At 41.3% G+C, this 24,930-nt stretch overlaps 1 protein-coding gene across 1 annotated transcript in view; it reads left to right on the plus strand.

Moving 5' to 3' along the window:
• The window catches only part of LOC142312877 (uncharacterized), a 237,509-nt gene that overhangs the window by 80,345 nt on the left and 132,234 nt on the right, over positions 1–24,930 (plus strand). The window contains exon 18 of the mRNA XM_075351861.1: positions 8,019–8,841. Within this exon, the coding sequence (XP_075207976.1) occupies positions 8,019–8,841 (823 nt within the window). The remainder of the gene's footprint in view (positions 1–8,018; positions 8,842–24,930) is intronic.

Here is a 24,930-nt window from a genome sequence, read left to right on the forward strand (position 1 = left end):
AGAGTCACTTTAAGGAGATTGATTCCATATTCCGTGCTCTAATATGGAAGAACAAACAAGCCAGACTTAAACTCGGGACGCTACAGAGACCGAAGGATGAGGGGGGGCTAACACTACCCAATCCGGGAATATATTATCTGGCAGCTCAGAGTCAACATTTCAGGGGATGAGCAGATTTAGGGGTGGTGGACCCAGCATCCAGACTGTTAGGGCATGTTCTGCATCAGAAACCATTAGTGTTCAGACTGGAGGACGGATCATTTCGGAGAGTAGGAAAAACGAGCCCCACACTTAGCTTGATGAATAGAATCTGGAGGAAGATCAAGAAAATAAGAGGGATTACAGCAATAACTGAATTCTCTCCATTGTGGGATAATGAAAACTGCTTTGAGATATACAAGATATGCAAAATTAAGGAATGGGCACGTAAAGGTATATGGGGCAAATTCTTAGCCAGGGACGTCTGAAATAGTTTACACAAATACAGGATGAGTCTGGGATATCCCCACTTGGGTGGTACCAGTATAAACGGTTGGCGTATGCAGTAGTGGCTCAGGGGGTTAAGCAATCATTGCTGGTTCAGGCAGACCTAGTACTGAAATATATGTGTGTAGTAGTGGACCCACAAGAGGAATCATATCTACTATATATAGGGACCTACTGCATACATATTTGCTTGATCACCCTGTAAACACTAGGACTAAATGGGAGGCAAAGATAGACGGGATCACTGATGAGGTATGGGATAGTGTTTTGGAATACATACCAAAATTATCAATGAGTGAACCAGCAAGATTATCCCACCTCTACGTGGTGCATAGGGCATATAGATCCCCGCTAATTAAGTGTGAAATGGGATTGAGGAGTAACTACGACTGTCCTAGATATAATGGAGAAGGTGCCGGCATTTTTCACATGATGTGGATGTGCCCCAGGTTGGCACCCTTTTGGATAACTGTTCTTAATAGAATAGAAGGAGGTTATAGATGTAAACTTCCCAGACAACCCCTGGTATGTCTTCTAGGTTACGTGGAGGAAATTAGAGTAGACAACAATTTTTAAATAGTGATAGCCAGACTGCTGTATGCGGCGAGGAAGGTAATTGCCAAACACTGGTTGCAGGGGGACCCACCGACTAGAGGGGAATTTGTCGCATATGTTAATCATATTGTTCGAATGGAGAGAAGCATATATGGGAAAAGGAAATAACTTGCACTTTTTGATAGATTGTGGAATCCGCGGTTGCAGTATGGATAAATATTAGAGTTGGGAGATGTTGGACTAGGGGCAGAGATAGTTCTATACATTCCAATATATGCTATTGAAGGGTTAAAATGTAAGATCTTAGATATTGATATGGGTAATATGTACGCTGAGGGGGGAGGGGATGTTGGGGAGGGAAAGTTTATAGTTCTGCTCGTTATTGCTGAAAATATAACACATGTTTTGTATACTTGGTGAAAAATAAAAATGTATCTGATAAAAAAAGAAGATGTTATCGACTTAAACAATTCCTCGAAGAAGATATAAAAAATTGTTTTGAGCATAGGATGTGGACACTCATGCAAATTGCAGCTGAATACAGCGCTGGTGTTCAACTAATGTCTCCGAATGCAATTGTCGTTCCTTATGACAGATAGGCTGTAACACTAGATTACCAGCCCAATTGCTATCTAAGGGGAATTAGAAAGAAAAAACTTAATTGGGCAAAAAAGAGCAAAAATTACATCACTAAGCACTGGAAAACATTGTCTGATTAGATTAATCCAAATTTGGGTTGCACCATTCTGATGAGAGGGTCAGAATTTGGAGAAAGCAGCATGAATCCATGTATCCTTCCTATCAAGTGTGAACATTTCAGGCTGGTGAAGTTGGAGTAATGGGGAATGTTTTCTTGGTACAACTCTGGTCCTCTGATACCTGTGGATGGAGGTTTGGACACTAGAGCTTACCTAAGCCTTTTGGCCATCAAGTTCATTCAGTCATAGCAGTTCTTTAGCCCGTGGTAGAAGAACAATGCACAATGCCACAAAAGTCCATTATCCAGTACCATCATGGAGGCATCTGATTGGCTTAAATTGATTCTGCAGGACAACAACCCCAAACATACAGCCAATGTCATTAAGAACTGTCTTCAGAACAAAGAAGAACAAGGAGTCCTGGAAGTGATGATACATCCCCCACAGAACCATGATGTTAGTATCATCCATCTCACCTTTTTCCTCTTCCCCTACCCTCTCTACATTCCCAACCCCTTGTCCTCTCTTTACTTTATACCAACCTCACGTCCCCATCTCTCCCTCTTTCCTTTCCTCTTCTCTTTCCTTTCATCTGAAAAATACATCTTTATGCTTATTTGTTGTTGCTATTTCATTTCTGTAATATTAAGAAACATCTTAAATAAAGAATTTACAAATAAAAAATAAGAAGTGTGGCATTTGTCAAGTCTCACAGCCTGCTAAACAGATGGACGCTGGAAAACTGGCAGAAGGTGGATTTTTCTGATGAATCTTCAGTTGAAGTACACCACAGCCGCCGCAAATACTGCAGGAGACCTACTAGAGCCCGTATGGATCCAGAAAACAGCTAAGTTTGGTGGTGGAAAAATCATGATCTGGGGTTACATTCAGTATGGGTGTGTGCGAAACATTTGCAAGGTGGAAGGCAATATCAATAGCCCAAAATATCAAGAAGTATTAGCTACCTCTTACATTCCCAATCATAAAAGGGGTCAAATTCTGCAGCTGGATGGTGCTCCATCTCATACATCCATCTCTACAACAAAGTTCCTCCTGGCAAAGAAGATCAAGGTGCTCAAGGACTGGCCAGCCCAGTCACCAGGCATGAACATCATTGAGCACGTTTGGGGTAGGATGAAAGAGGAAGCTTGGAAGACAAAACCAAAGAATCTAGATGAAGTCTGGGAGGCATGTAAGACTGCATTCTTTGCTACTCCTGATGACTTTATCAATAAATTTGTATGAATCATTGATGAACCACATGGATACAGTCCTTCAAGCTCATGGAAGTCAAAATATTAAATATGGCTTTAATAGCACCACAACTTCATTCACCAATGTTATGCAACATATCTTTGTATTAGAAGTTAATTATATCTGGGACGTATCTCGTGGGGGGAGCCAATAAACCAGCCCCACTTAAACTTTGCTATACCCAAACTTCAGGCCACCAGTTGCACAGTTATGGCATCACGGTATGCCATCTGCCCACCGTGTTAATGCACTCACGCCCACTTGTTCACTGCTTTTGCCAAGCAGCTGCTCCAGGCGTAGGACCTACAGTGCCTACAAGTCGTCTTCAACCCCCTGCAGATTTAGCAGGTTTGATAAGATGCAAATAAGTTAGAGCCTGCAAACTTCAAACAAGAGCAGGATTTATTAACAGATGCATAAATCTTACAAACCAACAAGTTATGTTGCTCAGTTAAATTTTAATAAATTTTCAACATAAAAGTGTGGGTCAATTATTATTCAACCCCTAGGTTTAATATTTTGTGGAATAACCCTTGTTTGCAATTACAGCTAATAATCGTCTTTTATAAGACCTGATCAGGCCGGCACAGGTCTCTGGAGTTATCTTGGCCCACTCCTCCATGCAGATCTTCTCCAAGTTATCTAGGTTCTTTGGGTGTCTCATGTGGACTTTAATCTTGAGCTCCTTCCACAAGTTTTCAATTGGGTTAAGGTCAGGAGACTGACTAGGCCACTGCAACACCTTGATTTTTTCCCTCTTGAACCAGGCCTTGGTTTTCTTGGCTGTGTGCTTTGGGTCGTTGTCTTGTTGGAAGATGAAATGACGACCCATCTTAAGATCCTTGATGGAGGAGCGGAGGTTCTTGGCCAAAATCTCCAGGTAGGCCATGCTATCCATCTTCCCATGGATGCGGACCAGATGGCAAGGCCCCTTGGCTGAGAAACAGCCCCACAGCATGATGCTGCCACCACCATGCTTGACTGTAGGGATGGTATTCTTGGGGTCGTATGCAGTGCCATCCAGTCTCCAAACGTCACGTGTGTGGTTGGCACCAAAGATCTCGATCTTGGTCTCATCAGACCAGAGAACCTTGAACCAGTCTGTCTCAGAGTCCTCCAAGTGATCATGAGCAAACTGTAGACGAGCCTTGACATGACGCTTTGAAAGTAAAGGTACCTTACGGGCTCGTTTGGAACGGAGACCATTGAGGTGGAGTACGTTACTTATGGTATTGACTGAAACCAATGTCCCCACTGCCATGAGATCTTCCCGGAGCTCCTTCCTTGTTGTCCTTGGGTTAGCCTTGACTCTTCGGACAAGCCTGGCCTCGGCACGGGTGGAAACTTTCAAAGGCTGTCCAGGCCGTGGAAGGCTAACAGTAGTTCCATAAGCCTTCCACTTCCGGATGATGCTCCCAACAGTGGAGACAGGTAGGCCCAACTCCTTGGAAAGGGTTTTGTACCCCTTGCCAGCCTTGTGACCCTCCACGATCTTGTCTCTGATGGCCTTGGAATGCTCCTTTGTCTTTCCCATGTTGACCAAGTATGAGTGCTGTTCACAAGTTTGGGGAGGGTCTTAATTAGTCAGAAAAGGCTGGAAAAAGAGATAATTAATCCAAACATGTGAAGCTCATTGTTCTTTGTGCCTGAAATACTTCTTAATACTTTAGGGGAACCAAACAGAATTCTGGTGGTTTGAGGGGTTGAATAATAAATGACCCTCTGAATAAACTTTTCACAATTAAAAAAAAAGAAATAACATTCTTTTTTGCTGCAGTGCATTTCACACTTCCAGGCTGATCTACAGTCCAAATGTCACAATGCCAAGTTAATTCCGAATGTGCAAACCTGCTAAATCTGCAGGGGGTTGAATACTACTTGTAGGCACTGTATAACCAGCACTCAGACTTTGCATCTCTGCAACCACAGATTTTCTTCCCAGAGGTGATTCTGGCCTCCCAAGAAGTGCAGGCAGATTCCTAAAAAGATATCCAGGGAAAGTTGTACCTTAAATTTTGGCTACTTTTTAAGGTAACATAGAGTAGTAAGGAGTTGGTGGTAAGCAGGAGGAGGAGAGATGAGCCACAGTATTGCATTCTACCATCAAACCACTGACCAAATATCTCCATTTTTGAATCTTAAATAGTCCTACAAGGTAATATTGGTTACCATCATGGCCAAATATGTTGTGGTCACTGAGACAACATTAGAAATGTTTTTTCTGTGTTAATTAGCTTCAAAAGTGTTAAATGCAGTCCTAGGAGACTTCTCATGCATGTCTTTTCAGGGCAAGAAAAGAAGGCTTTAGAATACTTTTCACTTGTCTACTCGGTTTAATTTGGCAAAGTTGGGGGATTTGAATTTCCTGAAGATTAGAATAAAAGCTTGATCTATTAAGATATAACATTATTCGGCCTGTATAGGAAATGACACAAATTAGACTTATCTACAGGGAATTCCCAGATCACTCAGGGATTAGTCGCTGACTGGGATTTCACAGTTTATGAATACAACATGGTCAAACACTGAGCTGTCATGTACAGTTAGGTCCAGAAATATTTTGACAGTGACACAATTTTCGCGAGTTGGGCTCTGCATGCCACCACATTGGATTTGAAATGAATCCTCTACAACAGAATTCAAGTGCAGATTGTAACGTTTAATTTGAAGGTTTGAACAAAAATATCTGATAGAAATTGTAGGAATTGTACACATTTCTTTACAAACACTCCACATTTTAGGAGGTCAAAAGTAATTGGACAAATAAACCAAACCCAAAAAAAATTTTTTATTTTCAATATTTTGTTGCGAATCCTTTGGAGGCAATCACTGCCTTAAGTCTGGAACCCATGGACATCACCAAACGCTGGGTTTCCGCCTTCTTAATGCTTTGCAAGGCCTTTAAAGCCGCAGCCTCAGGTCTTGCTTGTTTGTGGGTCTTTCCGTCTTAAGTCTGGATTTGAGCAAGTGAAATGCATGCTCAATTGGGTTAAGATCTGGTGATTGACTTGGCCATTGCAGAATGTTCCACTTTTTTGCACTCATGAACTCCTGGGTAGCTTTGGCTGTATGCTTGGGGTCATTGTCCATCTGTACTATGAAGCGCCGTCCGATCAACTTTGCGGCATTTGGCTGAATCTGGGCTGAAAGTATATCCCGGTACACTTCAGAATTCATCTGGCTACTCTTGTCTGCTGTTATGTCATCAATAAACACAAGTAACCCAGTGCCATTGAAAGCCATGCATGCCCATGCCATCACGTTGCCTCCACCATGTTTTACAGAGGATGTGGTGTGCCTTGGATCATGTGCCGTTCCCTTTCTTCTCCAAACTTTTTTCTTCCCATCATTCTGGTACAGGTTGATCTTTGTCTCATCTGTCCATAGAATACTTTTCCAGAACTGAGCTGGCTTCATGAGGTGTTTTTCAGCAAATTTAACTCTGGCCTGTCTATTTTTGGAATTGATGAATGGTTTGCATCTAGATGTGAACCATTTGTATTTACTTTCATGGAGTCTTCTCTTTACTGTTGACTTAGAGACAGATACACCTACTTCACTGAGAGTGTTCTGGACTTCAGTTGATGTTGTGAACGGGTTCTTCTTCACCAAAGAAAGTATGCGGCGATCATCCACCACTGTTGTCATCCGTGGACACCCAGGCCTTTTTGAGTTCCCAAGCTCACCAGTCGATTCCTTTTTTCTCAGAATGTACCCGACTGTTGATTTTGCTACTCCAAGCATGTCTGCTATCTCTCTGATGGATTTTTTCTTTTTTTTCAGCCTCAGGATGTTCTGCTTCACCTCAATTGAGAGTTCCTTAGACCGCATGTTGTCTGGTCACAGCAACAGCTTCCAAATGCAAAACCACACACCTGTAATCAACCCCAGACCTTTTAACTACTTCATTGATTACAGGTTAATGAGGGAGACGCCTTCAGAGTTAATTGCAGCCCTTAGAGTCCCTTGTCCAATTACTTTTGGTCCCTTGAAAAAGAGGAGGCTATGCATTACAGAGCTATGATTACTAAACCCTTTCTCCGATTTGGATGTGAAAACTCTCATATTGCAGCTGGGAGTGTGCACTTTCAGCCCATATTATATATATAATTGTATTTCTGAACATGTTTTTGTAAACAGCTAAAATAACAAAACTTGTGTCACTGTCCAAATATTTCTGGACCTAACTGTATGACAGTTTGCATTAATATCTAAAGAAACAAGGGGGGCACAAAGCACAATATGGTCTTATGCAATAAACAGCAGTAGATAGGTAATGAATATAATAAGTGCTCACCTTTTTGGGGTTGTGAAACGCACAACTGAGGAATCAAGAGAATAACAGCTGCTGCAGCACCATCAGGTCTGGGATATCCGCCATGTAGAATAGATGTTGGGGGATTGGCGTGGCAATCTGCCCATCTGATACTGTGTACTCCATAAAAAAAGACAGAAGACGATGTGGGGTTGAGACAATGCAGTTTAATCTCAATGCATTTTGAAGATAGACCACCTACTTCATCAGGAGAATTAATATAACAATATTGTGGTTCTCCTCATGAAGAAATGTGTCCAACTTTGAAAGGCCCTGAGATTAAACTGCATTATCTCTCCTCCACATTGTCTTCTGGATTTTTTTGAGTGCATAATATCAGTAGCGCTGATTACCACTCACTGCGATCTCCTGACAAGTGTGCATTATGACCCATTATAATTTGGCGCCTCCTCAATCCATGCAGCTGCTGTCCTCCTTGCTTGGTTGATGTAGATGACATATCCTATGTCATCCACAGATTCCAGTGAATCTTGTACTGGTGCAGTTGAAGCACGGGCGCACATTGCTCTGCCTCAATAAGGACAGAGCAAAGCACTTTAGTGCCCACCGACTTAACTTCCAGGTTAATAGGTGCCAGAACATCATAGGCCTTTGCTCTGCCCTTATTAGGGCAAACATTGACATATCAGAATAAATGTAGATTCAATGATGTCATTGAAAAATACTAAAATTAATTTTATTTTTCACAGATGACTGTAGCAGGAGCTCTGAGAAATATCTGTTATTTTCAAATTTTAAAGAAGATGATTATGGAATCACAACATATACATTTGAAGAGCCTGCCATAATCTCACATATAGCTCCAGCTCTATACAGCAAAAGTCTATCATCTGATAATTTTCATCAGTTCCTATTATCATCACATTCTGTTAATCAAAACAAAAATATCACAAACGATGGTGAACAGCATAGAGTTTACAAAAGAAAGAAGCTACATACATGTTCAGAATGTGGGAAATGTTTTACAGAGAAATCCACACTTGTTCAACATCAGAGAATTCACACAGGAGAGAAGCCATTTTCATGTTCAGAATGTGGGAAATGTTTTATAAAGAAATCCAGACTTGTTCAACATCAGAGAATTCACACAGGGGAGAAGCCATTTTCATGTCCAGAATGTGGGAGACGTTGTTCTAAAAAATCTGATCTTGCTAAACATCAGAGAATTCATACAGGGGAGAAGCCATTTTCATGTTCAGTATGTGAGAAATGTTATGCAGATAAATCAAATCTCATTAAACATGAGCGATTTCACACATGGACGGAATTATTTTCATGTTCAGAATGTGGAAAGTGTTTTAATCAGAAATCAAATCTTATTGCACATCAGAGAATTCACACAGGGGAGAAGCCATTTTCATGTTCAGTATGTGCGAAATGTTTTACAAGAAAATCAACTCTTGTAGCACATGAGAAAAGTCACACAAAGGAGAAGCTATTTTCATGTTCTGAATGTGCAAAATGTTTCAAAGATAAATCTAATCTTGTTAGACATGAGAAAATTCACACATGAGAAAAGTAAAGGCCCCGTCACACTAAGCAACATCGCTAGCAACATTGCTGGTAACGAACAACTTTTGTGACGTTGCTAGCGATGTTGCTGTGTGTGACATCCAGCAACAACCTGGCCCCTGCTGTGAGGTCGTTGGTTGTTGCTGAATGTCCTGGGCCATTTTTTAGTTGTTGCTGTCCTGCTGTGAAGCACAGATCGCTGTGTGTGACAGCGAGACAGCAACAACTAATGTGCAGTGAGCAGGGAGCCAGCTTCTGCGGAGGCTGGTAACTAATGTAAACATCGGGTAACCAAGAAGCCCTGTCCTTGGTTACCCGATATTTACCTTTGATACCAGCCTCCGCCGCTCTCACTGCCTGTGCTGCCGGCTCCTGCTCTGTGCACATGTAGCTGCAGCACACATCAGGCAATTAACCCGATGTGTGCTGTAACTAGGAGAGCAAGGAGCCAGTGCTAAGCATTGTGCGCTGCTCCCTGCTCTGTGCACATTTAGCTGCAGCACACATCAGGCAATTAACCCGATGTGTGCTGTAACTAGGAGAGCAAGGAGCCAGCGCTCAGTGTGCGCTGCTCCCTGCTCTGTGCACATTTAGCTGCAGCACACATCGGGTTAATTAACCTGATGTGTGCTGTAACTAGGAGACTGGGGGCTGGTCACTGGTTGCTGGTGAGCTCACCAGCAACTCGTGTAGCCACACTCCAGCGATCCCTGCCAGGTCAGGTTGCTGGTGGGATCGCTGGAGCGTCGCAGTGTGACATTTCACCAGCAACCTCCTAGCAACTTACCAGCGATCCCTATCGTTGTTGGGATCGCTGGTAAGTTGCTTAGTGTGACTGGACCTTAATTATCTACAGAAAGTGGAAAAAAGTTTTGATGAGAAAATAATTCTTACAAATTTAAGAATTCATACCAGGGAAATGTGATTTACATGTTTAGAATGTATGAAACATTGTTTAACACTAGAACTACTGTACTCGTGACACCTATATAGAAATACATGGTGCAAAGTAGTCAAAATGACTACCTCAGTAGTTCTAGTGTTAAGGACCTTGATTATGCTAAACATCAAAGAGTTCACACAGAGGACAAGCCATTATCATGTTAAAGAGAATCTGTCAGTAGGATCAACCCTCCTAAGTAGAGATGGGCGAATCTGCAGATATTTGGGATCAGTGTATCCAACTGGATTTATAAAAAAAACAAAACACTTCAGGACTGGAATTAATCCCAAATATCTACCTTGACGCCGATCCCCATATAGGTTTATGGGGACCTCCGCTAGACCTTATTTTTAATAAAAAAGGGTGTCACCAATGTTAACCATGTAATGCCTGACACTTTGCCAGCTCTCATAATCACACACAGCTCTGCAGTGACATCAGAACTAACACAGTACAGCAGAGCTAACACAGAACAGATGTGATTTTTGTCTCATTACAATAATATTTGCAGCTGTAGTCAGCTCATAGTGCTTCAGCTTCCATCTCACAGTCAGCCAGTGTAGGGGAAGGGCAGTACAGCAGAGCTGACAGCTCTTACTGGACATTTGTTGTGTTTTTAATGAGACAAGGTTCAATTCTGTGGAACGGAACTATGTTAGTTATAATCAGGCCCAGCTATGCAGTAGAGAGGACAAGTGCTGCTACAAATGTGTGTAATCAAAGTTCATGTCTGCTTTGCTGTGTTAGTAGTTTAGTAAGGCAGAGCTAACACTGAACAGACGGTATCTTCGTCTTATTACAAAAACATCTTTAGCTACAGCACTCTTTTAGTCCTTTAGCTTCCGCCTCACAGGCAGCCAGTGTGGGAAAAGGAGAGTACAGCAGAGCTGACAATTTTGAGAGTACATCTAAAAATGTGCTTGTTGTGTTTTTAATGAGACATGGATCAATTCTGTGGTACTGTGTTAGTTATAATCAGGCACAGCTGTGCAGTAGAGAGAACAAGTTCTACTGCAAATGTTTGTAATGAGATATAGTTCACATCTACTGTGGGGTGTTAGTTCTAAACTCCCTGCTGAGCTGCCTGTGATTGTAAGAGCTAAGTGTCAGTCATTACATGTCTCACACTGGTAATGCCCCCTTTTAGTTAAAATAAGCGATGGAGGCAGATTATCAGGGAGATCTATGTCCAGCCCATAGATCTTAACATCTTATTTGCAAATAAGAAATATGTGGATTTATCTGCAATGAGATCGGGTCACAGATATCAAGGTAGCATTTATTTCAACTTTCTATAACCCGCATGCCCATATAGACGGCTTAAGAGGGTTGATTCTACTGACAGATTCCCTTTAAGAATGAGAGGAATATATTACCAGGTCTAGTCTTTTCAGCACTACATCTTGATTAAAAATGTATGAAATTATCAATAAATATGTGTTGTCAAGAGTCAAACAGTATGCAAATAATACACCTATACACTGAATACTCGCTTTATTAGAGATACACATCTATTAGTATGTTGGTCCTTCTTTGGCCTTTCGAGCCACAGCAGTTTTGGTCTTTGCCTACTTCAGTTTTTAATTTCTCTTTTCCTTAGATATCAATGGCACTGGAGCTGGTTATTTGCTATAATAGTCTATTCATGCTAAGGAACCATTAGTTGCCTGTTCGAGTACAATAATTGGAGTATAAAAGTTGTTCTTGACTATAATTTGTTTGACTGTTCACTACCTTTTCATAAGAATAATTGTTTGGCAATGACATGAGAAACTTGATAATTTCATTGTATAATGCATTCTGTAGTCATTTGACTAATATCCTTATAGAGAAGCTCCAATTCTGAAATTACAGATATGTAAAATAAACTTTAGTTTTTATGCAACCAAAGACTCACATTTATGTACACAGTATAACTGCATCTTCAATGGGTTGTCCAATGCCTCTCTCTTTTGTCGTGCCAAGACAATGAGCGACACTACGTTATCCATCTGGTGCCTACAGGAGCTGTATTATGTATTATTATGTAGTTGTTTGACCCTTTGCAGTTCTAACAGCTCCATCCTTTCTTGGAAGGCTTTCTACAAGATTTTGGATGGTGTCTTGGAATTTTTGCCCATTCATCTACAAAATCATTTGTGAGGCCAGACATTGATGTTGGACAAGAGGGCTTTACACACAGTTTCCTTTGTAATACATCCAAAAGTTGATTGATAAGATATAGATCAGCACTCTGTGTAGGCTACTCAAGTTCTTCTACATGAAACTCACATTAACATTGTGGACCTTACATTCTGCACTGGGCATAGTCATGTTAAACTCTTCCCACAAACTTGGAAGTATACCATTGTCCAAATTGTCTTAGTATGTTGAAGTTTTAAGATTTCTCTTCAATAGAACTAAGGGACCTAGTCCAAGCCCTGAAAAGCAACCAGATACAGTAGCATTATTCTACCTCCACCAAACATTACTGGTGGCACAATGTAGTCAACTAAGTCCCATTCTACTGGTATTGGCTAAACACAAACTCATTCATTAGAATCCCAGATGGAGAAGCGTGATTTATCATTCAACAACACTTTTCCACTGCTCCAATGTTCAGTGGTGGCATGATTTACATCACGTCATAAATTATTTGGCATTGGGTTTGGTGATGTAAGCCTTCCATGTAGCTCCTTGGCCATGGAAATCTGCACCATGAAGCTTCCAATGCACAGTTTTTTTGTTGTTGATGTTAATTGCTTTCTCACACCAATTGACTACAGTACCACCTAAACAGATCTTTCTGACTGGAATCTTTTGTTACCTGACGATGACGTCTGTGACGTTATACCAACGCTGCTTTATTTCCTGAAAGTTCTCCCATGTATGGCATCCGTGTGATACGTACCGGAAAAAAATGGATATTACTGTAAATTTGTTGATGTGTAAAAGATGTGCAAAACTAGAAAAAGTATAGAGAAATGCTAGATACCGTATATAGAATAAAAGGAATAGATGGAATAGCTTGATAAAATTTTTAGATAATAATAATAGATGACTAGATATAGATAGCTTGTACAGCTATTTAGCAAAATTAATCACATAGGTCTTTTTTCAACCTTAGTAACTAGGTCCATCTAGTTCAACCTTCCTCCACCAGTTCTACATTTGGTCACTAATTCATTTATAACCAACAATGTTGTGTGTACTGAGGAAATCATCCAGCCCTTTTTTGAAAGCTGTTATAGTATCTGCCATTACTACCTCTTGTGGTAGGGTATTCCACAGTCTGACTGCTCGAACTGTAAAGAACCCTTTCCTATTTAGCTGTCGGAATCGCTTTTCTTCCACTCGCAGTGAGTGCCCCCTGGTCCTTAGTATTGTCTTCGGAAGAAATAAGTCATGTGCCAGTCCTTTATATTGACCACACATATATTTATACATATAAATGAGATCTCCTCTGAGACGTCTTTTTTCTAAGCTAAACATATCTAACTTTTTCAACCTGTCGTCATATGGGAGGCCTTCCATTCCTTGTAGTAGTCTAGTTGCCTGCCTTTGAACTGACTCTAACTTCTGAATGTCCTTTTTAAAATGTGGAGTCCAAAACTGGATCCCATATTCCAGATGTGGCCTTACAAGTGATTTATAGAGGGGTAATAATACGTTGGGATCGCGGGAGCTAATCTCTCTTTTTATACACCCTAGAATCTTGTTTGCTTTTGCAGCTGCTGCTTGACATTGAGTGCTGCTGCTCAACTTATTTGTAATGAGAATACCCAAGTCCTTCTCCTGTTCTGTAGTCCCGAGTTTACTTCCATTTAATGTATACGCAGTTATAGGATTACTCCGTCCTAGGTGCATTACTTTACATTTATCAACATTAAATCTCATTTGCCAAGTATCTGCCCATTCTGACATCTTATCCAGATCTTTTTGTAATATTATACTATCAAGGTCAGTTTTTAATATCCTACATAGTTTGGTGTCATCAGCAAAGACTGACACTTTACTATCAATCCCATCCACAAGGTCATTAATAAAGAGATTAAAAAGAATTGGTCCTAGCACAGATCCCTGCGGCACCCCACTGCCGACTATGGCCCATTTAGAGAATGTTCCATTTATGACTACGCTTTGTTTCCTATCTTTTAGCCAATTCCTTACCCAGTTGCATAAAGTTTCCCCCAGTCCTTGCTTCTGGAGCTTTAGTATAAGCCTATTATGTGGTACAGTATCAAATGCCTTTGCAAAGTCCAAATAAATCACATCAGCTGCATTACCAATATCCAGGTTTGCACTTACCCCCTCATAGAACCCCAACAGGTTGGTTAGACACGACTTATCTTTCATGAATCCATGCTGTCTGTCAGTTATTATATTATTTTCTGCAACATATTTTTGCATGTCATCCCTTAAAATGCCCTCAAAAACTTTGCATACTACTGATGTCAGGCTTACTGGACGGTAGTTGCCTGGATCTACCCTCTTACCTTTCTTAAATATCGGTACCACATCAGCAATCCTCCAATCCTGAGGCACCAACCCTGTTACAAGCGAGTCTAAAAAGATGAGATACAGCGGTCTGTCAATTACGCAGCTCAATTCCCTCAATATTCGTGGATGAATGCCATCTGGCCCTGGGGATTTGTCAATGTTTAATTTACTCAGATGTAGGCGTACTTCTTCTTGTGTTTAATTAATTATATCGGGTGGTGAACTTTGATTTTTCACTTGTTGAATGATGCCTGGTACAGTCAGTTCCTTGGTGAACACAGATGAGAAATGCCTATTTAATATCTCAGTCTTTTGTTTGTCCTCTATAACTAACTTGTTATTATATTTTAAGGGGCCAATACTATCCTTTGTTTTCCTTTTGGCATTAATTTATTTATAAAAGATTTTGGGATTTATTTTAATGTCATTGGCGATTTTTGTTTCAGTAGCTAGTTTTGCTTGTTTGATTTCTTTTTTGCATTGCCTATTGATATCTTTATACTCCTGCAATGCTATTTCTGTATTCTCAGCCTTCAAGATTTTAAACGCCTTTTGTTTTTGTTTTATTATACTTTGTACAGTCTTATTTATCCATAGTGGTTTCTTTTTATTCCGGGACGTTTTATTACTAGAGGGTATAAGTTTTTTACAGGACTCTAGCAATATATCCTTAAACTTTCCCCATTTATGTTCAGTATCCCCAGTTATCATGACTTTGTCCCAATCTACACATTTAAGCTCTTCCCTTAATTTGCTGAAATCAGCTTTCCTAAAATTCCAGGTTTTAGCATTTCCCCTTTGAAATGTTCTATTGAATATTACGTTGAAGCTTACCATATCGCTGGTGCCCAAGTGCTCCCGGACCTGTAGATCTGAAATTGTATCCGGTCTATTTGACAGGACCAAATCTAGCAAATTATCTCCCCTCGTCGGTTCATCTACCATCTGAGAGAGGAAATGGTCTTGAATGGTAGATAAGAATTTACAGCTTTTAGCACAACCAGAAGATTCTATGTCCCACTGTATGTCTGGATAGTTGAAATCCCCCATAATAAGAACCCAATTATTATTATTAGCTGCCTTTTCAATTTGTTCCAGCATTTCACCCTCTATTTGTTCAAGTATGTTAGGAGGCTTATAGCAAACTCCAATTAGCATTTTTCCATTATTCTCCTCCCCATGTACATTTACCCATACTGACTCTACATTGTTGCAGTTCCCCCCAATGTCATCATTCAACACAGGTTTTAGGTTAGATTTGATAAATATACACACCCCACCACCTTTTTTGTCTTTCCTGTCCCTCCTAAATGTAATATAACCCTGTATGTTTGTCACCCAGTCATGGCTTTCATCCAGCCAGGTTTCCGTAATGCCCACCACATCATAATCCATGGTTGACATAAGAGTCTCCAATTCATTCATTTTGTTTGCAAGACTTCTTGCATTTGCCAGTAGACATTGAATTCTATTAACACCTTTATTACTCCTAGCCTCCCTACGCTCCTTGCATGTCCCATCCCCCCCTAATCCTTCATTGACCCCTACCATCTCACTGTCTCTATCTGCTCTATCTATCCCCTTTTTTGCTCCACTACCCTCCCTCCCCCCAGATCCTAGTTTAAAAGCTCCTCCATCCGTCTGACCATTTTCTCCCCCAGCACAGCTGCACCTTCCCCATTGAGGTGCAGCCCGTCCCTACCGTAGAGCCTGTAGCCGACTGAGAAGTCAGCCCAGTTCTCCATGAACCCGAACCCTTCCTTCCTGCACCAATTTCTAAGCCACGTGTTTATCTCCCTAAGCTCCCGCTGTCTTTCTAGTGACGCTCGTGGCACCGGTAGTATTTCTGAAAACACCACCTTGGAGGTCCTGGACTTCAGCTTCTCTCCTAGTTCCCTGTAATCATTTTTAAGGACCTTCCACCTGCCTCTAACTTTGTCATTAGTACCAATGTGTACCATGACCGCTGGGTTTTCCCCAGCCCCACCCAGCAATCTGTCTATCCGATCCACAATATGTCGAACCCGAGCACCCGGCAGACAACACACTGTTCGGCATTCACGGTCTCGGCGACAGATGACCCTGTCTGTCCGCCTAATTATAGAGTCCCTGACCACCAACATCTGTCTGGGCTTTGCTGCACTCCTATTTCCCTCCTTCCTACAGCAGTTGTTTTCCTGGTTGCTAGGAGCAACGTCCTGCTGTAGTGACCCTAGTCCTGGCCCTTCATTCCTGATATCAGCCATACAGGCATATTTACTAGGTTGTGCCAGGTCAGGACTAGGCTCCCTGACACTTTTTCCCCTACCTCTTCTTCTAACTGTTACCCAACTACCTACCTCTGGGTCCTGATCTTCTCCACCTCCACCCTCCTCCATATCACTGGCCCCAGCCAGAGAAAGCTCAGTGAGCTCTAAACTCCTCTCCAGGTTTGCAATGCCCCTGAGTGTTGCAAGCTGCTTATTTAGATCAGTTACCTTGGCTTCCAAACACGCAACATGCTTGCATCGAGTGCAGACATATTCACCCTCAAACGGCTGCTCAAGGCATGCATACATCTGACAAGATACACACCTGGTAGCATTGTCCATGGAGCACCTATCAAATGGGGACAAACAGTAAAGTAGAAAAACAAAGAAAAAAAAAGAAAAAAACCCAATGCGAAACGTATAAGAATAAATTCAAACTATGTTCTTGTGTCAAACTATGTAATTGTGTTGAAACTATGCCACACTTACCTTTAAACCCTGCACACTTTGCTGCAGAACCTCGCACGCTCAGCACCTCGCTTTATCTGGCTGGTTTATATAGTTCTACAAGACTTCCAGAAGCTTCTAGAAACAGGTGTGACTAATGCTACTGATTAAATCCCAAGACAAACTTTTTTTTTTTTTTGCTTTTTTAACAGTATCACAGATAAACAGACAAACAATTCCCTAATAAAATTAAACAATTACAGTTATCACCACTATGTAATTGTGTTGAAACTATGCCACACTTATCTTTAAGCCCTGCACACTTTGCTGCAGAACCTCGCACCCCAATTTTCATAACCAGCACAGGTACAGCAGCAGCAGCAGTGAGCTGCACCCCTCAGCTGTCCCTTGGCTGGTTTTGAAAAAAAGAGGGAATCCCACACTGATTTTTTTTTAATTATTTGAAAAAAATAATTTAAAAAAACGGCATAGGGTCCCCCCATTTTTCAAAACCAGCCAGGGGACAGTAGACAATAAGGGCTGATGTTTTTAGGGTGGGAAGGGCCATGGTTATTTGGCTCTTCCCAGCCTAAAAATATCAGCCCGCAGTCACTCCAGATGTAGCGCATCTATTAGATGCACCAAATCTGCCGCTGTACTCAGCTCTTCCTGTTGCCCTGATGTGGAGGCAAACAGGTTAATATATGGGATTGATGCAACCTGGGAATTACCAGCTGGCATCAAACCCTGGTATTAGTAATGGGTGGGCATCTAGCAGACACCCCCATTACTAATCCAGTAGAAATATATAAAAAAAAATATTTGAACAGACACCCACGACTACAGCCCTCGTTCACCAATTAATTAAAAATGTATTTAAAAAATAAAGTCCGTAGCCCACGACGTTCCCCAAAAGCAAACCTGAAAGATGTAATAAAAAGAGAAAATTATTAAATAAAGACAAAAGCCATCCTCATTGGTCAATATATTTCTCTGAAAAAAACCCTAATCCATGGACCGAAGTAATCCAATATGAGCTCCCACGACATTCCAAGGTGATTCCTCATTGACATTAATAGCAGTTACTACACACTGCTGTGTGAGAATCATTGCAGTGAACAGAGATGACCTTATCGGGTCACCCCAGGTCATTGTAGCAGGTCACACAGTAGTGTGTGAGCGGCCGCGGTCAGGGAAGAGAGGTGACAGCAGGAATTCACCGCAGTTCAATACCAATGGGTGTTCTCACGCCAAGTATCGCGAAAGCCCAGACATGGCTACTGGGCAGGTATGAAAATGGTGATTTTTTTTTTTTATATATATATATATATATATATATATATATATATATGCAAAATATCTCAAATTTTTATTAGATCTTTTTTGGTAGTGGAAAGCTTTGGTATTTCAGTGTGTGGCTGTAACTCTTTTTGCTATTATACAGTATCATGAACAGATACACACCTGTTCACATGGAATGCTGTCAGACGTTTTTTGTCTTTCTAGTATTTCATATGCAATCATGTCCATTTCACTGACTATGCACCCAATCCCCCCTTCCCCATTAGCCACAGGTGTTTTAATTCTTTAGTAGTGGGTCTGTCTTCGCCCAAACATGTAGGTTTTTCAAAACCCAGTCAGAGGCAGAAAAGAGTAGGACCCAGTGTAATGAGATTGCCGTCACATGCAGGGCTGTGGAGTCGGTAAGCCAAACCTGCGACTCCGACTCCTCAATTTCCCTTGCATCGACTCCGACTCCCACATATATTGCTTATATTTAAGTGAAAAATTTATGGTAGTACAATATGAACATCACACATTTAATCATTTTTATGATACAATAATCAATATATATATATACATACACACGGTACAGACCAAAAGTTTGGATACACCTTCTCATCTCTAGAACAACTGTTCAGAGGAGACTTTGTGCAGCAGGCCTTCATGGTAAAATAGCTGCGAGGAAACCACTGCTAAGGACAGGCAACAAGCAGAAGAGACTTGTTTGGACTAAATAACACAAGGAATGGACATTAGACCAGTGGAAATCTGTGCTTTGGTCTAATGAGTCCAAATTTGAGATCTTTGGATCCAACCACCGTGTTTTTGTAGGAAAGGTGAGTGGATGGACTCTACATGGCTGGTTCCCACCGTGAAGCATGGAGGAGGAGGTGTGATGGTGTGGGGGTGCTTTGCTGGTGATACTGTTGGGGATTTATTCAAAATTGAAGGCATACAGAACCAGCATGCCTACCACAGCATCTTGCAGCGGCATGCTATTCCATCCGGTTTGCGTTTAGCTGGACTATCATTTATTTTTCAACAGGACAATGACCCCAAACACACCTCCAGGTTGTGTAAGAGCTATTTGACTAAGATAGAGAGTGATGGAGTGCTACGCCAGATGACCTGGTCTCCACAGTCACCAGACCTGAACCCAATCGAGATGGTTTGGGGTGAGGTGGACCGCAGAGTGAAGGCAAAAGGGCCAACAAGTGCTAAGCATCTCTGGGAACTCCTTCAAAACTGTTGGAAAACCATTTCCGGTGACTACTCTTGAAGCTCATCAAGAGAATGCCAAGAGTGTGCAAAGTAGTAATGAAAGCAAAAGGTGGCTGCTTTGAAGAACCTAGAATATAAGACACATTTTCAGTTGTTTCACACTTTAAGTATTTCATTCCACATGTTTTAATTCATAGTTTTGATGCCTTCAATGTGAATCTACAATTTTCAGAGTCATGAAAATAAAGAAAACTCATTGAATGAAAGGGGTGCCCAAACTTTTGGTCTGTACTGTATATCTATATTATATATATATATATATATACATATATATATATATATATATATATATATATATATATAAATGTAAACACTATATAATAAACTATGTACTATAAGTGGCAAAAAGCAGTTTTCAACAAAAACAGTAAATAACATTTGTGCAGTCTATGAATTTGTTCTAAGAAATAGAATTGCTTCCATCAGATCCTCCTTCATGGATGAAATAAAATGTGACCTGATCATTTTAAGGCTAGATAACATCCTCTCTACACTAACTTGGGTTGGAGGCAAAGCCGTAACCACATTGCCAACATCTCTAACAATTTCCGGGTATAAAGGAATTGCCATGCACAGTCAGTTTTGATGAACGGTTGAATTTTTCTATTTCTTTAAGAGCAAGTGAAAATTTTTGCAGAAATATAGTCAATCTGCTTGCTATAGGAGACAAAGTGAAATCTTTTTCCTTGCGGCAACGCTTTGACTGCTCGTTGTCATACAAATACTTGTCAAAGTTAAACTCCTCATCTGATGAGGATGAAGATATGCCAGCAGTAGCAGTAGTCCTCTTGCGCCTGGCAGTCCTGTAGGCCACTCATCCTAACTGCTACCACAGTCAGCTTACTAAAGGAAAAGAAGCTCTGTTTATCATCCAGCAGTATACGATGACTTGGGTCCACATAAACAGCTGCCAGAAGAATTTTATTTTCCAATAGCTGTGTCTCTCTCCATTTCATTGAAGCAGAAATGCCATCTGCAATTAAACCTCCTCTTTTGTACAGGCAAAATAGGAAGTTCTTCTACTCCCTTATGAAAATGCCATAAGTTAAATCCTAAGCTTGTAATTTTTTAGTCACAGTAAATGGGTGATTAAGCAATTCCTTCAATTCAGCCACCTTTGTTCAATGACTTTCATTTAGGGCTACCTGATGGTTCGCTATATCTATAAGAAATGGTTTTAGTTCAAGCATTCAACTCAATCATTAAATAAGTGCTGCCCCACCGAGTGGCTTGATTGAGAATTTCCCGTTTCCCAGCACTTCTCTTCAAGATGGAATCACTTTTAGGGGTTCTGGCGGCAATAACTAATTTCCTCACTTTTCCAATCAGATTTCCAGCATGTTCCTCGTACAGACTATCTCTTATTGCCAGGTGCAGCGTGTGCACAACACAGCGCATGTGATGAATATGAAAGTGTTTTGAAGCAGCTTCAACAAGATCATCTAATTCTAAAGTATCATTTTGCTGTTCTTCTGTTGTAATATCTGTTTGTTCCTCCGTTACATGAACAGCACTGTGGCCTTCCATCTCAAACATACTGAATCCTAAATTTACTTCTAGCTGTTGTTCATTACTCTCATTCATCAGTTTAATTGTACTTATGTTTGAAGCATTGTCCTTTACAATAGCAAGAACCTGTTCTTTTTTGAGTTTGTAATCTTGCAGAACTTTTTCCACTAAAGGCCACGTCACACTAAGCAACATCGCTAGCAACATCGCTGCTAAGGAACGACTTTTGTGACGTAGCAGCGATGTTGCTAGTGATGTTGCTGTGTGTAACATCCAGCAACAACCTGGCCCCTGCTGTGAGGTCGCTGGTTGTTGCTGAATGTCCTGGACCATTTTTTAGTTGTTGCTCTCCCGCTGTGAAGCACACATCGCTCTGTGTGTGACAGCGAGAGAGCAACAACTGAATGTGCAGTGAGCAGGGAGCCGGCTTCTGCGGACGCTGGTAACCACGGTAAATATCGGGTAACCAAGAAGCCCTTACCTTGGTTACCCGATATTTACCTTCGTTACCAGCATCCACTGCTCTCACGCTGTCAGTGCCGGCTCCCTGCTCTCTGCACACGTAGCCGGAGTACACATCGGGTAATTAACCAGATGTGTACTGTGGCTAGGAGTTTGGCATTTGGCATTTAAGTGTGTGGCTGTAACTCTTTTTGCTATTATATATCATGAACAGATATGCACCTGTTCACATGGAGTGCTGGGAGACTTTCTTTTGTCTTTACTGCATCTATTATTTATGTAGCATTTATCTATAATTTTTCTGGCTTTGCACATCTTTTATACATAAAAAAAAATTGCTTCAGTGTCATGCGTTTTTTTCCGATACTGGTCACACGGATGTCACATGAATGTCACACGCACGTGACCATATACAGGTGTAGTAGGCCATGGGTTCCTTCTGATGCATGTGGCTTACGTGTGTCAGACGTTCATGCATGGAAAAAACATTGATGCTATGGACTGGCCTGCCCGTTCCACAGACCTGAATTCAATCAAGCACATCTGGAACATCATGTCTCTTTCCATCCACCATCGCCACATTGCACCACAGACTGTCAAGGAGTTGACTGATACTTTAATCCAGATCTGGGAGGATATTCCTCAGGAGAATATCGGCCACCTCATCAGGGCCATACCCAGGCATTATGAGGAGGTCATACAGGCACGTGGAGGCCATACAAACTCCTGAGCCTCATTTTCTTGTCTTGAGGCATTTCAACTGAAGTTGGATCAGCCTGTAATTTGACTTTCAACTTTGAGTATCATTCGAAATCCAGACCTCTATAGAATATTAATGTTATCAGCACATTCCACTATGTTATGAATAAAGATTTGTGATTGCAATATAATCATTTTGTGTTATACAGGAGCCTGATGAAGCTTGCTATTATTCCCATCTTTTCAGTTAGCCATTAAAAGGTATCAACCACTGAGGACTCTCAGTTCTTTTAAACAATTTTTTATTGGAATATTTCATTCATTGAGATCTAAGATGTGGTATTTTAGTGTTCCCTTTATTTTTTTGAGCAGTGTAGTTTTTTTCTTAGGCTCTTGGCAGTCCTGTAGCCCCTCATCCTAACTGTTACCTCTATCAGAGCTTCTTTTCCTTTAGTAAGCTGTTGATCATCTAGCAATGTATGATGACTTGGGTCCGCATACACACCTGCCAGAAGAATTTTATTTTTTAATAGCAGTGTCTTTCTCCTTTTCATTGAAGCAGCAATGCCATCTGCGATTAAACCTCTTTGGGACAGGCAAAATAGCAAGTTCTTTCTCTCCTTTATGAAAATGCCGGGAGTTAAATCCTCAGCTTGTAATTTTTAAGTTATTGGAGTCAGAATCAGGTGAGAATCAGTGAAATTGAGGAGTCGGAGGTTTGGTTTACCGCCTCCACAGCCCTGGTATTTTGAAGGCTATAGTTCTTTAATTTATATATCAAAAGAGTCACGTGAAAGCAGTTTTTTTTTTGTGGAATAATATGGGGCAAACGCTGCATCTTATTTAGGGATATATTTAGGTGGGAGTGGTGGGAATGGAGTGAAGAAAATGGTGCTCTGTAAGTCTTCTGACATTCTCAAACTTGTGACGTTGAGTCAAATAGGAAATACTCCACAATTTTCTCCACATTCAGATAGATGTACAACTCACATAAATTTATTGTAGTCTGTTATACATACAAGTTTCTCTTCGACCATGATGGCCTTCCTCTATCGATCAGAGTGTGCAGTGTTGTGGTCAAATCGACATCTTTTCAGACATTCCACTTTACTTCAAGAAGCTGGTCACTTGCAAATATGAGTAATGCCTCCTTCTCCAAATAATGTCTGAACACCAAAGCTAGTTCCCATTGCTGCTGTTTAACCATTTATATGTCGCTGTCAATCTCTGACAGTAGTATTTCAATAGCATGGTTGCCAGTGCTAGCATCGGTCTCAAGAAACACTGACCGGGTACCAACTGATTACTACAGCCACAAGAGGACATCTAAATGTTGCCTAGTACTACTGTGAAGTCCAGCCACATACTGAGCTTCATAGGAGATTATTACTTCCTGTATACCCAATAATTCTATACAAGAGAAAATGTCCAGCTCACCATGTGAATATGCATGGAAGAGGCTTTCCTGGCCGTTGCTCGTGACATAAGAACCAGCAATAACATCCAGGTAAAAAATGGTAGTTTATTGGAAAAATTTAAAATGTCAAACCATGACAAAAACAGGATTAAAATACCCATGAATCATCTATATTACATTTTTCAATCTGTCAAAATCTTAATCATAGCACGATCCCATACCTCAAATACAATGATTAAATAGAGCTAACCATTTTATATTTTTCCAGTAAACTACCATTTTGTACCTGGATGTTGTTGCTGGACAAGTCCTTCCCCTGCAATTCTATAGTATTGTAGTATACAGGACAAGTGATCAAAGGCTCACATGTTCAAATCCCCTAAGGCACAATTGTCACAGTAGTATCGGAGTGACTGGGAATCAGGACCCCCAAGCTGAAATTCAGGCTATGGGAGCCCCTAACTGTCCATTATCCCAGAAGTACACCTGATGGTGGTGAGGGGTGGACCCCCAGCGTAACCCTAACCCCTGAGAAGCCCTGATCTTACACCCCCTCACCCCCACCCCAGGAGGGAGGCGGGAGTGATATATCCCTGGAGTGATATATCCCTACACAAATAGACAGACAGGGAGGAACTAAAACTCACACTCACAGCAGTCACGGAGGTAAAGACAATATGTGCAAAGAGGGAAAATAAAGCAAAGAGAGGAAATACACAACAACAAGCGTATCTACACAAGACACCATGATAGCATACAAAAGTGTTCCAGCAGCTGAAGCCCCATGCACCAAGACCGATATCGTTTTCGCTATATTCGGCATGGAGGAGCAGGATCCACCATCTTTTAAAGTGCAAAGGCGGCTGTGATAGGTCTACAGAACCTGTGACGCCAGCACTAATTCACAGGCTATCAGGAATGAACGCTTGCTAGACTGATCATTAGCGAGCACAAAACTGGTCGACACCCGGCTCTGACTAAGCAACCCAGAAGCACCAGGCGGTGTGTCAAACTCTGCAGTGTGAACAGAGTCCTAAGTCACCATGACAACTGGTGCGTACAGAGCAGCACATGGCATGACAGTACCCCTCCCTCTACGAGGGGCCTCAGAACCGTCAAGACTAGGTCTCTCCAGATGATGGCGATGGAAAGCCTTAACCAGGCGCATGAATATCCGATGCTGGTACCCAAGTCCTCTCTTCAGGACCATAACCCCACCAGTGCACAAATACTGCAGAAAAGGACGCACGATCAGGGAAGCAATAATTCTGAACATTTCAAACTCCATAGACCCGTCCACCAAAACCGGACGTGGAGGT

Source organism: Anomaloglossus baeobatrachus, chromosome 5 (genome assembly GCF_048569485.1).
Source record: "Anomaloglossus baeobatrachus isolate aAnoBae1 chromosome 5, aAnoBae1.hap1, whole genome shotgun sequence".
Classification (NCBI taxonomy): domain Eukaryota; kingdom Metazoa; phylum Chordata; class Amphibia; order Anura; family Aromobatidae; genus Anomaloglossus; species Anomaloglossus baeobatrachus.